General features: G+C 35.2%; 3 protein-coding genes across 3 annotated transcripts; 1 reads left to right on the forward strand and 2 right to left on the reverse strand.

The window, feature by feature from the left end:
* Nucleotides 1-1,035: 1,035 nt before the first annotated feature.
* LOC103494099 (dirigent protein 22-like) lies at nucleotides 1,036-1,608 on the reverse strand. Its single transcript, XM_008455133.2, has one exon. The coding sequence runs from the start codon at nucleotides 1,606-1,608 to the stop codon at nucleotides 1,036-1,038; it is 573 nt and encodes a 190-aa protein (XP_008453355.1).
* A 2,783-nt stretch (nucleotides 1,609-4,391) lies between these two features.
* LOC103494098 (kinesin-like protein KIN-8A) lies at nucleotides 4,392-9,233 on the forward strand. The gene is made up of 7 exons (XM_008455131.3): nucleotides 4,392-5,580; nucleotides 6,061-6,334; nucleotides 6,796-6,846; nucleotides 6,944-7,036; nucleotides 7,110-7,475; nucleotides 7,711-8,400; nucleotides 8,776-9,233. The coding sequence occupies exons 1-7, from the start codon at nucleotides 4,805-4,807 to the stop codon at nucleotides 8,800-8,802; spliced, it is 2,277 nt and encodes a 758-aa protein (XP_008453353.1). The 5' UTR covers nucleotides 4,392-4,804; the 3' UTR covers nucleotides 8,803-9,233.
* Nucleotides 9,234-11,844: 2,611 nt separating this feature from the next.
* Nucleotides 11,845-13,466, reverse strand: LOC103494096 (protein MIZU-KUSSEI 1). Its single transcript, XM_008455128.2, has 2 exons — nucleotides 13,243-13,466; nucleotides 11,845-13,130 (listed from the first exon to the last, which is right to left on the reverse strand). Exon 2 carries the CDS (start codon nucleotides 12,930-12,932, stop codon nucleotides 12,132-12,134), a length of 801 nt encoding a protein of 266 aa, XP_008453350.1. The 5' UTR covers nucleotides 12,933-13,130; nucleotides 13,243-13,466; the 3' UTR covers nucleotides 11,845-12,131.
* Between the last annotated feature and the right edge of the window lie 26 nt (nucleotides 13,467-13,492).

Here is a 13,492-nt window from a genome sequence, read left to right on the forward strand (position 1 = left end):
CTATTTTCCTTTGTGCTTGGACTTGCTCGAGGATTTGAGGTCTTATGTGGGCAACCCTCAACATACTCAAAAGTTTGGATCCTACAACGTCTTTAACTATTGTATTAATGTATTGCCCGTCAAAGGGTTGAAGTATTATTTGCTAATGTGAAGAATGATTGGTTAGTGATATTCCACCTATACATTTTGCTCTATATATCAACCGATGAGAGTGCCATATGGCTTACTTTAATCCTTTCAATAGCATTTGATAAAGTATAACCAATAATTTTCCTAAAGACAGAATTAGATCAAACATTATGAATGATATTTCTTTTAGTTCATATGATAATATATTTATGATAGTATGACTGTTTGGAGGTGGTGAATTTGATGAATGCCTGTGGGTTTTTTCTCTCCTTTTCTTTTTATTTTTTTAATTGATGAAGTTAAAGAGAGGTTTTGTAAGGTAAAGTTATTTTTTTATCCAACGTTCGTCAATGGCACAATTGTGTGTTACCTTAAAAAAAACCATTGAAAAAATAGGGAGTTTTATTTTCTCTACGTTTGATCGTGTATGCCAATCTATGACCTAAATTTATAGGGTATTTCAATATGACTTCACTTCCTAAAAAAACAAACAAATAATTTCATAAATATATTTCTGGTAAGCTTCTCAATCATTTTAAATAAGTTAGAATATTCTTATTGTTAATATCATGTTCAATATTCAATTGAGGGTGAAATATCCAATGTCAAATACAATAACAAGGATGGTAAATACTATGGTTCTTTGATGATTTCATAAATAACATAAACAACTAACAAAAATATAGTTCTTTTTTTCATTTTAAAAGTATAAAGTTCGATTTAATCTTTTCTATCTCTTCATTTTATATCATACGTTTGCATTGGTAATAAAAAGCATAGCTTAATTTACATAAAGAAAAAAAAAATCCACAAAACACCAAAAATTATTGTTCATTCAGAAACCTTTAAGCCATTAGCAAATATTACAAGAAGTAAACGCTACTTTCCAGAAAAAAGAAAAGAAAATCAATAATGCAACACATAAACATTGTATTCAACAACAGCATCAAACGTGACAGGATCTAAATAATGAGTTTTCGCCAAAGCATAGCCACTTCCAAATCTAAACTTACCACTTCCTCCAACCACCGGCATTTCCCTCACGCCGTCGGAGATGGGATTCCGGCCAAGCACAGTAAAGGAACTACCTTTATATTTCCCATGAGTAAAAGCAAAGTTCATAGCCATCAAAAGTCCAATTTGATCTTGGGCCGCTCCTGCATAGAAGCCTTGAGATTGGCCCACCAATTGCGAGCCCAATTCAGGGCCCGCGGTCAAAGGGTTGTCAAACATGTTGACTTGACCGAACTCGGTGACGTTGTTGCGCGGCGGAAGAACTGCGACGCTGGAGGGTTTGGCGCCGCTGACGGTGTCGTGCCAATAAAGATGAAGATGTGTAAGTTTTTGGTGTTGTTTGTTGTTGAGTTTTAAGGATTTTGGGTCGATGTCTTTTGCATAGGATTTGGTTGCTGTGGTAGAACTTACGCCAAATGACAGCAAAATTAAACACAAAGGAATGGTCATCGTTTTGGTTGCCATGGCTGAAGACCTTCTTTCTTTACTTTTGAATGGAAAAGGTTATATATATATATATATACAGTGAGAGTGTGTGTTGTAAATGGAGGATGTGAATGTGATGTTAAATTAGTAGTTATAGAAGTCAATTGTAATGCCATCTTTTTTTTAAAAAAAATGAATCTTCGTCGTGAAATAGGTTGGACGTTAAGCTCTCATCAGATATTCTTTTTAAGAAAAATATGATTATGTTAATTAGTTTGGGTCGATTTAGTTATAATTATAAAAACATGTAATGTCGACCAAAAAGTCAGAAGTTTGAATTTCTCACTTCACATATGGTTATTATATAATATATTATAGCAAGAGCAATCATTCGGGGTTGCTCTTGATTAGGTAGGGAAGTTTACTTTTGAAAAAAGTATTTGTCTGTGATTCTCGAGTTTAATCTTGAGAACTTCGATTTAAATAATAATCTTTTGCATTCTTGGGCCGTTTGGACATGTTAGAACTATATGTTGTGTGAGTAGTAGGTCAAGCTTTTGAAATCAACCTCAAGTAGCAACATAATATGTATAAATGGTCTCGTATGTTCGAATTCTCACTTTTACTAAATGTTAACAACTTATTCAATTTCACTGATATAACCTATTTATATATATATATATATATATATTAACACGTGCTATGTTTAAGAAATATATATCTTTCTATTAATTCCATAAAAATAAATATAACTCGATAAAGTGATGTATGGTAAGAGTAAAATTCAACTTTAATTTTTAGCTTTTACATACTCTCGAAATGTAGCGAGGTGGGCCAATTTTGACTAACCTTCTATTAGGCTTGGAAGCATATTTGCATTTTATTATCGAATATGATCTAAAATTGAACATTTAACTCAAATTTACAAAATAAACAAGAGATAACGGTAAAAACCGAAACATATAGTTTAAAAAAAGGTATATATATATATATATATATATATAGCTATGCATGTTATTTTTCCGTCCTAGAATTTAGATCATATTTCTAGGTTGAAAGTTCAAACCTATCACCCCTTCTCTATGAAGTAGAACTACATTAATTATTTAGCTATACTTGTATTATAGTTATATCAGATTGTTTAAACCATATTCAATTTTGTCACACTTCCTATCACATAAATCAAATTCCACATTCGAGTTCGTAAACAATGAAATTAATCATGCAAAGCTATAGAGTTTCCGTTAACGTTTTTATCTTTTAGTTCCATCATTACAATTATTTTTTATTTAGCTTCTACACTACACAAGGATCTTTTTCATCAATATTATCATTATTTTTTAACTTATATTAAAATGTACTTAAATAATAATGTAATTTTTTGGATTTGATGAAGACATCAAATATAATGACTATATATTAATCTTTTAAACAAGAAAACTTTAAGAAACTATTTAATTAACATAACTTTTACTCAAATACATTCATACATTTTAATATAATATGTTTAGAATATATATATATATATAATTGGCCTAATTCATGAACATAATGGTGGAAATAACTGTCATAATTTAATATGGTTGCTTTTTAAAATGTCCTTTGCTTTGAAGTTTAGGCATTGGGCTTCATCATAACTAGTTTTGAGCATCCAATTATTTAACACTCAATCCCAATAAATGTGATTTAATTATCATATTCCCTATTGGAATTAAGCACACACATTATGAAGTTTTGCTTCTCATTTAATACATATAAAATATTAATTTACCACAAAAACAAAAAAACAAGAAAATTTGTTCCTTTTCTACCCACTTTGAGTCATTTTATTACCAACCATTTAATTTTTATATTTTATTAATATTTGATTAAAACAATCTATCTATCTATATATAAAATGAGTAAACGAATAAATTTATTGTGAATTTCATCTCGAGACTAGAGTACTAGAAAAATATAAAGACAAAAATACTATAACTTTTATTGATACATAATATTTAGAATTTTAGTGGTTAATTAATGTGACTCATGAGATTCCTACTTCGAACATTATCTTAAAAGATAAACTAATTACAAATTTTTAATATTTCCATAAATTGTTTTTGCTTGGGGGAGAAAACCATTTCCATACGAATATAATCATACATAATGCAAGAATGTAAATTAACAAACAAATCATTAAAAAAAAAATTCTTTTCTTTTTAAATGTAAGTTCTTATTAAAATACCGCTTGATCATTCTATTTTTTAATCAATCATTCTAAAAAATTCTTTTAAAATCTATCATCAAAAGAATGAAAGCTATAAAAAAACACACAAGAAAGTCAAGCCTCGACGTAAAGGTATGAACAAGAACAACTCTATTATAATATTATAAGTTCAACCTTAGAACATGTATTTAAAGGCACAAAGAAGTATATATATATATATATATATATTTGAAAGAATGTATATAAAAGGCAATAATGTATATAAAAGGCAATATTTGTCATCATTTATTGACTCACCACTAAAAATTCAACCCAATATTATATGATCCAAGAAGCTTAAATCACCACCGTTCATTTTTATCACCAACCATTTCCATCAACGGTAAAGTAAGGTAAGATGCATAGTAATAAATGCACCTTAGCTTCACACTAAAACTCACACTTTTCTTTCGAAAAAAAGATTTTATTTCAATTATTTCGAAATTCATTATAATTAAAGCGCGGAGAAGTAATCCCATACGTTCAGAAACATTCCAAGCCGTTTGGTGGTTTGAAAGGCAAATTTTTTGACCGTTACGAACTTATTATAATTTCAAAATTTTCAAATCCCAAAAATTCTCTACCGCCACTCCATTTATTGCTCCTTCCACTCCACTCGCCCAAAGTAATTTTTCAAAATGTTGAGAGTGGAAGAAATAAAAAAAGTGGAGTGCCCCATTTAACCAACTTCAAAAACTGATTTTCCCCGCTTCACTATCAACCGTCCACACCATCAGATCAACGGCTCAGATTCTCTATATTAAACATTTGCTTTGATCTTCATTTTCCCCCCTCTTCTTCTCTAAGTTTCAACTTCCGTGAGCTCTGATTGTTATTTGGGGACTACCATCATTTTCCAGCAGATTTATTTCACTTTCCTGGAATTTTTTTCAAACCCATTTGAATTATCTGCAGTTTTTCGAAGTGGGTCAGTGAGATTTTTTTTTTCTGGGTATGTTGAGGTATTGAGAAAAATTCAAGAGAAGAATGCCTGTTTCGACTCGGTCTCAGATCATGAATGACGGACAGATTGATTCAATTCCAGGTCAAGAAGACAAACAGCAACTGAATCTTCCACCTAGGAATCTTCACCATGGATTGAAAGAGAAGATGAAGGCATTAACCCTTTTGTACGAGCAGCAGAAGCTGGCTTCAGCAGCTCTTAAGAGACCGTCACCAAAAGGGGAAGATCTAAGATTCACAACGCATCCGAGTGTTGAGCTGAATGGTTCTTGTAAGAAAGAGGAGAAAGAGCCGAAGCTTGAGAATGTAATGAGAGAAAATGCAATGCCTAATTCAACTGTTACAAGAACTTATGTTCTTCCCCAACCTCCGATGGCTGATGCGAAGGAGAATGTGGTGGTTGGAAGTGATAGGATTGTTGGGTTCTCGTGCTCGAAAAAGGCGAGTTTGTCAACAAATGTGGCGAGGAAATTGTCATTAGGGAACTCAATGCCTGTGGTGGAAATGAAGGAGAAATGTAAGAAATTGCAAGAAATGGAGGAATCGGGGAGTTTTTCAGAGAAGGAAAGTTTGGGGGAGAGTCGGATTTTGGTATTTGTGAGGCTGAGACCGATGGCCAAGAAGGAAAAGGATGCTGGATCTAGGAGTTGTGTTAAAATAGTGAATAGAAGAGATCTCTATTTGACAGAGTTTGCTAATGAGAATGATTATTTGAGACTGAAGCGGCTCCGTGGACGCCATTTTACGTTCGACGCTTCATTTCCTGACACCACTAATCAACAAGAAGTTTATTCCACCACGTAAGTTCAACAGAAAAGAATTGACAAACATTGGCTTTCTAACTGGGTATTCTTTGGAATTTGATGTGATTTTGCGTGTTCTTCCGCCTTGAGCATAAAGATGAAGTTTACTTTCAAAGATTTCAGATATTGTCCCTGTTCTTGATTTCAATTAATCTTTGACCTTCGAGAAATGTTTCAACTGTGTTCGAAGTCGCAATTATGTCTGCATCGTGTTTTCTCGTTTAGAAGTAGCTAGGATACATACATAACCATTTCAATTTCGGCTATGATCATAGTTTGTGAAGCATTAAAGAAAGGAAGTAAATTCTAATAGAAAAGCTCGGAGACTTCAAATTGGTGTGTTTCACAGTTCCATTAATTTTTTTTCCTTGGTCAACAGACATATTTCTACATTGTCTCATTCAATTCTTAGTTCTTTTGCATTTTAAACCAACCTTATTATCTTTCCTTCAAATGGTTACCAATTTGAATGTGCAGGACAGCAGAGCTTGTAGAAGCAGTTCTGCAGGGAAGGAATGGTTCTGTCTTCTGCTATGGAGCCACTGGGGCTGGCAAGACCTACACAATGCTAGGAACGGTTGAGAACCCTGGAGTAATGGTTTTGGCTATCAAAGATCTCTTCACCAAGATTAGGCAGAGGAGCTGCGATGGGAACCATACAGTCCACCTCTCTTACATTGAGGTCTACAATGAAACAGTCAGAGATTTGTTGTCCCCAGGAAGGCCATTAGTCCTCAGAGAAGACAAGCAGGTCTGGGTTGTACATTGTATGACTTGCACTAAATCCATTGAAATTTTAAGGTTTTTGACTGCAGTTATAAAGTTAAACGTAAAACGTAAATGAAAGAGAATCGAGGAGGAGATTGGAAAAGAATACTCTTCTAAACTCTAGGGTCAAAGCTGTCAATAACATAAATATGAATACAACTTATGTTTAAGGCATTCCAACAACTGCAATCCCTTTTCTGTTGGTCGTGTTCCTTTTTATATGAATTGTACCGAATGGCAGGCAGAAACTGGCTTCTTTGTATATTTTTAGCTGGAAAGATGAAATGAGTTTTATGGCATTTTGTTGACCAACAACCTTGTTCATGTGACGAACTCAGATGTGGACAAATACATCAAATTTTTTAAGTTTATGAGATCTTCATATCTGTTTAATTGAAATATGTTGATTGCCATTCAGCTAAATGGTTGTTCCAAATACTCCAGGGCATTGTTGCTGCTGGTCTTACACAATACAGAGCTTACTCCACGGATGAAGTAACTTTCAGAGACTCTAAGTCCTTATAGTTTTGAAAGTTTGATATTTTATGAAATGGAGAACAGACGTCTCACATTTCTATTGGGTTTTGTCTAGGTGATGGCCTTGCTTCAGCGAGGAAATCAAAACCGAACTACTGAACCGACCCGTGTTAATGAAACTTCTTCACGTTCCCATGCTATACTGCAGGTAACTCCTGCATGATCTCTTCAAGATTTTCCCGAAAAGCTTTCTCACGTTCCTATGTTGTTGCAATATGCAGGTTACAGTTGAGTATCGAGCCAGAGATGGTGCAATGAACGTCGTAAATAGAGTAGGAAAGCTTTCATTGATTGATCTTGCTGGGTCAGAGAGAGCACTTGCCACAGATCAGAGAACATTAAGATCTCTTGAGGGAGCAAACATAAACAGATCACTACTTGCTCTAAGTAGTTGCATCAATGCCCTTGTGGAAGGAAAGAAGCACATTCCTTACAGGAATTCAAAACTTACCCAACTTCTAAAGGACTCGTTAGGAGGAGCTTGTAACACTGTGATGATTGCAAATATCAGCCCAAGCAACCTATCATTTGGTGAAACTCAAAATACACTTCACTGGGCTGATCGTGCTAAAGAGATCAGAACTAAGGTTTGACCAACACCCTTCTTTTTTTACTTCTAATTTCACCAAGTCTTTTCCATGCAACTCGCAAAATCTAAAATTTTGAGGGACTCAAAACATATTTTGCTGTTCGTAACACCTCATTTTGGTTCGTTAGAATGCCCTAGAATTACTCTCCTGAATGCATAACGGTGGCAAAAGATCAAACTTTCCTTTACCAATGACGATTTTTTCACTGTTAATATTTTGCACGTAAATGTAGGTTGCAGAAGCAAACGAGGAAATAATGAAGGCACCTGAATCTGAATCGGACCAGGCGAAACTACTGCTTGAATTGCAGAAAGAAAATCGTGAACTACGTGTGCAGTTGGCTCGTCAGCAACAGAAGTTACTTACATTACAGGCACAATCCCTGGCTGCAGTTGCTTCTCCAACCCCATCTTCAGCCACATCTCTTCTAACTCCCCCAACGTCTGTTCACCAAAATGAGAAACGAAAACCGAGAACATCCTTCTTGAATGGGAACTGTTTCACACCAGAATCTAGAAGGAAGGGTGCAGAGGAAGGAGTTAGAGAGCTTCGCCGCACGGTGAAACAATTAGAAGCCGAGCTTGAGAAGACAAAGAAAGAGCACGTTGTGCAGTTGAAGCAAAAAGATGATCTTATCAGTGAGCTCTTGAAGAAAAGTGAAAAAACAGCAGGATTGGTGAGAGGAGAAGGGGTAAAGAGGGCAGAAACAAGAACCAGCGTAAGACCAAAGGAGCCAACCGTTGGTGAACTGAAGAGCCCAAGCCACCGCTTCAAATCACCAGCTCCAACAGCTAAAAAACGAAGCTTTTGGGACATAACAACAACTAATAGCCCATCTGTTGCCACATTAAATGGAAGGAAGACCAGAAGTCATGTACTTGCAGAGCCTCCTTCTACTGCTGCTCCCTCTATGCTTCGTCAGGTAGAGTCTCTCTTTTTACTTTATAAATTTTGATAAAGCTGTAATCTTAAAGGTAAGGTACTCTAGCAGAAAACCTTAGGCTGTCTTTATAAATTTTGTTGTCTCTCATTTCGCTTTTTTGTTGAAAATTATATGAAGTCAGAGACAACAAACTTTAAGATATCTCTACAATGGTATGTGTATTGTGAACTTTGGCATAAGCCTCTTGGCTTTGCAGTTTCACACAAAAAAGGTCTCATACCATTTAAGAATGTCGTCCTCACTTATAAACTCTTGACCATCACTTATAAACCCTAAACCCTAAACCCTAACGTAGGACTTTGATCGAATTCCCAACGTCTAATCAATCTTATTTTTCTGTTGTCAACAATGCAGCCAGGTTTTGCTCGACAGAAGCCATAGCTTTGAAGTGAGACGCAAAAGAAGTTGGACAAGAAAGAAATAGAATGGTGACTAGGCTCTAGTTTTGAAGTGTAAGACTAAGAAAAGAACAAAAAGTAAAAAAGCAACAGAATTCTGACAAGTCCTAAGATCTGCTTGAGGAGAGAAGATAATGTCTTCATGGTAGATAATACTTCTGCTTCAGCTGATGGATTTTTCATGTACACAAGTGATTATTAGATGGTAGATTTCCCTAGCTTTTTTGGTCTTGTATGTGAATTCCTGCAATTGAGTTTGTGTGTTGCATATTATTTTATTCTTTGAAGTCAAAATCCCTGTACTAACTAACTGGAACACTGTCCATGAGTTATTTTTCAACTGTTGGCTTTGTCTAAGGTATCATCTGGGTATTTATTATTCACCCAAGAATGATAAGTTTCAACTTTACACTCTCTCTCAACTCTTGTTAATCCTCAGTATTTGTTTAGCAGAAGTGATTTTTTTGTTTGTAACTAATCTGCAATCCTTATTGGAAAGAGATGTCTACCTTGTGAAGCCCTCTCATGTAACTAACGTATCTCAAGATGATATTTAAGTATGACCAAAAAGTAGAGAGGGCGTATATATAACATGAGAGTGTAATCATTAGAATGTATAGCAGAGAAACTTCAAAAATTGAAATTCCTCCAAGTTGCCAAAAGTTAATAAACTTGTGCTGATTGTGCGCCAAGAGTTTACAATTATATTGTGTCTTGCTCCATTGAGATCAGATTTCATGATAACTGCCAAAACTCATCTAGCACCTACTCTGCTTCACACAACTAGATCTTCCCCTTAGCTAGAATTCGATAGTGTCTTTGCTTCTTTTTTTTTTTCCTTTTCTGCACAAACTCAACATTTCAAATCTCATACAGTGACATGATTCTAAGTTAGTATGGAATAACTTTTCAAAATCTATCTCTTTTTAAGCATTTGAGAAGTCATTACAAACAGGTCTCTTCCCTTTGTAGCACCAACTCAACATATCAAAATCTCTCTTATTGCAATACATCTCAGCTGGAATAACCTTTTAAGCGCTTTAAATTCCATATATATATATATATATAAACCATTTGAAAAATCATTCCAAATAGTCCCCTACTTAGAGCGACATGATCTTAACCTTCCTAAACCAAACATTCCTTTAATGAGGTCTCTATCTAAAATATTTTGTCATCTAAGATGAATTAGATGTACTTTCAGACAATTGTGCTGTTCATTAAGCTTTACTTTGACCCACCAACTCCATCATTGGAGTTGCTTTAGCAACCTCTGACTATCACAGAAGAGAAGAATGTTTTTAACTTAGAATAACAGTCAAATGTAACTGAAGGACAAGAAATGTTATCAAAAGGTATCAAACAAGTCTCTTACAAAGCTCAATCAATAAACTTTCTGTCATGTTGATATTTATCTACAAAGATGACACTTCTCGTAAGTTTCTCCTTTTCCTAAGACAGACAACAGACAAAGGTGAAAGGATCATATGTCAATTTCTCGTTTTCAATGCAACTTGTTCTCAACCTCTCAGGGCAGATTTGATGACAGTCAAACTGGTTTAGTTTCCAAGACTGCTGATGTGGGATTTAACTTCTTTAACCTTGTCTAAAACAAAAGTTTTGTAACTTAGAAAGAGCAATAATGAGCATTTGGGGAGCGAAAAAGCAAGTTCTCCAATTATAAATTTATTTTGCTTAAAAAAATTTAAGAGTTTGCACTAACTGATGGATCTAGTGGCTGTTGATTATGTAAACAGCCACTAACATTTTGAAATGTTGTGAAGAATGATAAGCAATTATCAAACTCACAATGGGTTCTACTTTCTTTTGAGAGATAATCTTTAGAATTTGATTTTGACCCATCTATGAGCCAAACCCTCTCCCCCATTGAATAAAGTAACAAAAGGCAGAGTGAGAAAAGCCTTGAAACTAGGGAAAGTGGTGGGCTTGCTCCACACTTTATTCATATGACCAAACTGACCATCATAAAGCAAATCATTGCCATTTTCACATGGGGGTAAACAAGTAATTTTGACAGTGGAGGAGAATTTGGTCATTCCAAAGAACCAAATTCCAAAGTAGGAAAAGAAAGAAGAAGAAAAAAAAGAAAGAAAAGCAGTCAAGAATTGAAGAAAAAAAAGACTCAGCTGTGCTGTCAGGAAGAGGATTTTGAACTTTTCTTTAAATATATAAATACTGCTTTTTATGACTTCCATGATTTGGCCCTTGTAAAAAATTCTCTTGGGATCATTTTAGAGACAACTATGAGCCCAAGTAATGATTGAATGCTCTTCACTTTAAGACCAAAAAATATAAAGTTGGTGATGGTAAGATGATGGGTGACTCTAAACAGAAAAAAGAAGAACACTGTTGGAAAGAGAAGAAAAAGCTAAAGTAAAATACAAAGAACTCTTATCATTGGCTTCTTTCAAGGTAGAGAGAGAGAGCAGATCCTTATAATCATATGATGATTATAGCTATTAAATCTAAATTTTGGTTAAAACTTGAAAATTTAATGTATTATTTCCAAACCACATGTTTTTGGAGAAAATCAGGTTGGGTATTTTTTTCTTTCCCTTTTATGGTCATTTTGTTGTTTAAAACAATAGTATCTATTTAGAAGCTAACGTAAGTATGTAGATGGAGAGTTTCTTTTTTTTTCCAAATAAAGGGTGTTTTATGAAAAAAAAACAAGGAACTTGTTAACTTTAGTTTGTAAGTTCAAGCAAATTTCAAATTTGAGATGAGGGTAATTGGGTAAAGTAAAAAGTTGGAAAGTTGAAGAAGCAATCTAAAAAATTTGAACATAGGAACAATCATAATTGAATGTGAGACCATTTAATAATTTTACTACATCATCACATCACATGCCCAAATAACATTACATATTTTATGATGTCATAAGATTGGACAAGACAACACAGCCTCTGTTGATCTTATAGGATGGAGATTTTTTTTCCCCTACCTTTTGAAGAGATCAAAATGAAGATTTACCCGGTAAAAATGAGTACTATTCTTGGAAAAATCAAACAAAAACTTTTTTTAAGGTAATTGTAATTAATCATGAATTAAACAGAAACTATACATTTACACCTTCATCTCCCCGATCCATCTCATCATCTTGTAATGTATCCCCTTCAAACCCAACAAAAAGAAAGAAAATCCTAAACTGGTAATAATACAAAGTACAGCACATCAAAAAAGAGAAGGAAAAAACAACACATGGAGTTGGACTTTAGCTGAGATGCAGCTACTGAACTGAAGGAACCTTGAGTAAAGTGACTCAGATGAATCCTTCCATGGTTGCTGAAATTATACTCTTAACAAATAGATACTGAGCTCAGGAGCTCCATTACTGTCTGGGTTCATCATGTAGAAAGCTTCAGAATCCCTTGAACCTACAATTCTCTCAAACTTTGCCCTCATGTACATAATGTCACCATCTGATCCACCTTCTCCTTCTGTGCTGCAACCGTCGCAGCCCTTGGCATCTTCGTTCACCGGTAAAACACCAGCGCCCATGGAGATTGGTTCCACGGCCTTCAAGATCTTCAATTCCTTAGGTCCACATTCTCTCCTTGAAGCAAAACCACATTTCTTCCCATTGCAAAATGTCCTCCAAACAGGCTCTTCAAGCAGTCTCCTTCCCGGTGGTTTCTTGTTCTCATCTTTCTCTTTATCACATTCCAGCGCAATTCGGACCAATCCAGATGCCATTTCCTTCACCAAACCACTAATTGGAGTAGCAAGCTCAATCAAGAAAGCTGGATTTGAATTGGGGTCTCTCTGGAATGCAAAATGAACGTGACCCCGGCGAGAACCAAAAAGTGTTCCTACCACTCGAGAACGGAGACCGTGCTGCGAGTTGCGGTTGCGGCCAAGGGCGGTGAGAACTGAACGGAAACGGGAGACGGCAAGCTGTTGCAGTTTCCTTCTGGTCAATTGTGCTCGAACCTGTTGCTGTTCCTCTGGCTCTTGTGAGATAGGCTTGGCGTTCTCCTGCTTTTTTTCTACCGCAGATTCTAAGGAGTTGAAGGTTGAATCGTCTTCATCTTCATTACTAACCTTCCTTGTCCAATGGAAGTGCCTTCTGGACGAGGATTCCAGAGCCATAACTGTCTGCAGCTGAGAAACAAGGAAGAAGGAAGTAAGGTAGATTCTTTAGAAGGTGGGTTGGTAGGAGAGAGAATGAGAGAGAACGAGAGGAGTGTATAATAGAGAGAATGTGGTTTCTCCCCTTTTATTTGCTATGTGGGGCTCTCATCATTTAATCCTTAGTTTCAAGGTTCATTGATGTGCTGCAAGAGAATCCTGACAAAAGAAACATAGAGTGACCCACCAACTGATACGGGGAGACATAAGAAAAGAGACTTCAAATTAAAAAGAAAGCGAGAAAGAGAGAGGCAATGTCTGTGCAACTTACTTGTGAGATTGGCATTTGGTTGACTTGAATCACAAACAGTGAAACGCATCAAAAGCCAACCTAAGTATAAGCCGTAGCTGTTCACAAATAGACAATCTAACGAAAACCAAATCCAAATCCATGTAAGAAAATGACGCACAAAGCTTGTTGGGGCACTGAGCAAACACATAAATGAACGTTGTTGGGCATAAAGTCAAAATTATCTCAAATACAACAAAAATATCTACTAGTAATTCTCTCGAGACCCATC

This window comes from Cucumis melo, chromosome 2, assembly GCF_025177605.1.
Source record: "Cucumis melo cultivar AY chromosome 2, USDA_Cmelo_AY_1.0, whole genome shotgun sequence".
Lineage (NCBI taxonomy): Eukaryota > Viridiplantae > Streptophyta > Magnoliopsida > Cucurbitales > Cucurbitaceae > Cucumis > Cucumis melo.

What these genes read in the sequence shown, in the direction of transcription:
- LOC103494096 (XM_008455128.2), bottom strand. Translation starts at nt 12,932, where the DNA reads ATGGCTCTGGAATCCTCGTCCAGAAGGCACTTCCATTGGACAAGGAAG.
- LOC103494099 (XM_008455133.2), bottom strand. Translation starts at nt 1,608, where the DNA reads ATGGCAACCAAAACGATGACCATTCCTTTGTGTTTAATTTTGCTGTCA.
- LOC103494098 (XM_008455131.3), top strand. Translation starts at nt 4,805, where the DNA reads ATGCCTGTTTCGACTCGGTCTCAGATCATGAATGACGGACAGATTGAT. An exon ending in GAGCTTACTCCACGGATGAA is followed by an intron (nt 6,847 to 6,943) that starts GTAACTTTCAGA and finishes GGTTTTGTCTAG; the next exon opens with GTGATGGCCTTGCTTCAGCG. An exon ending in GTTCCCATGCTATACTGCAG is followed by an intron (nt 7,037 to 7,109) that starts GTAACTCCTGCA and finishes TGCAATATGCAG; the next exon opens with GTTACAGTTGAGTATCGAGC.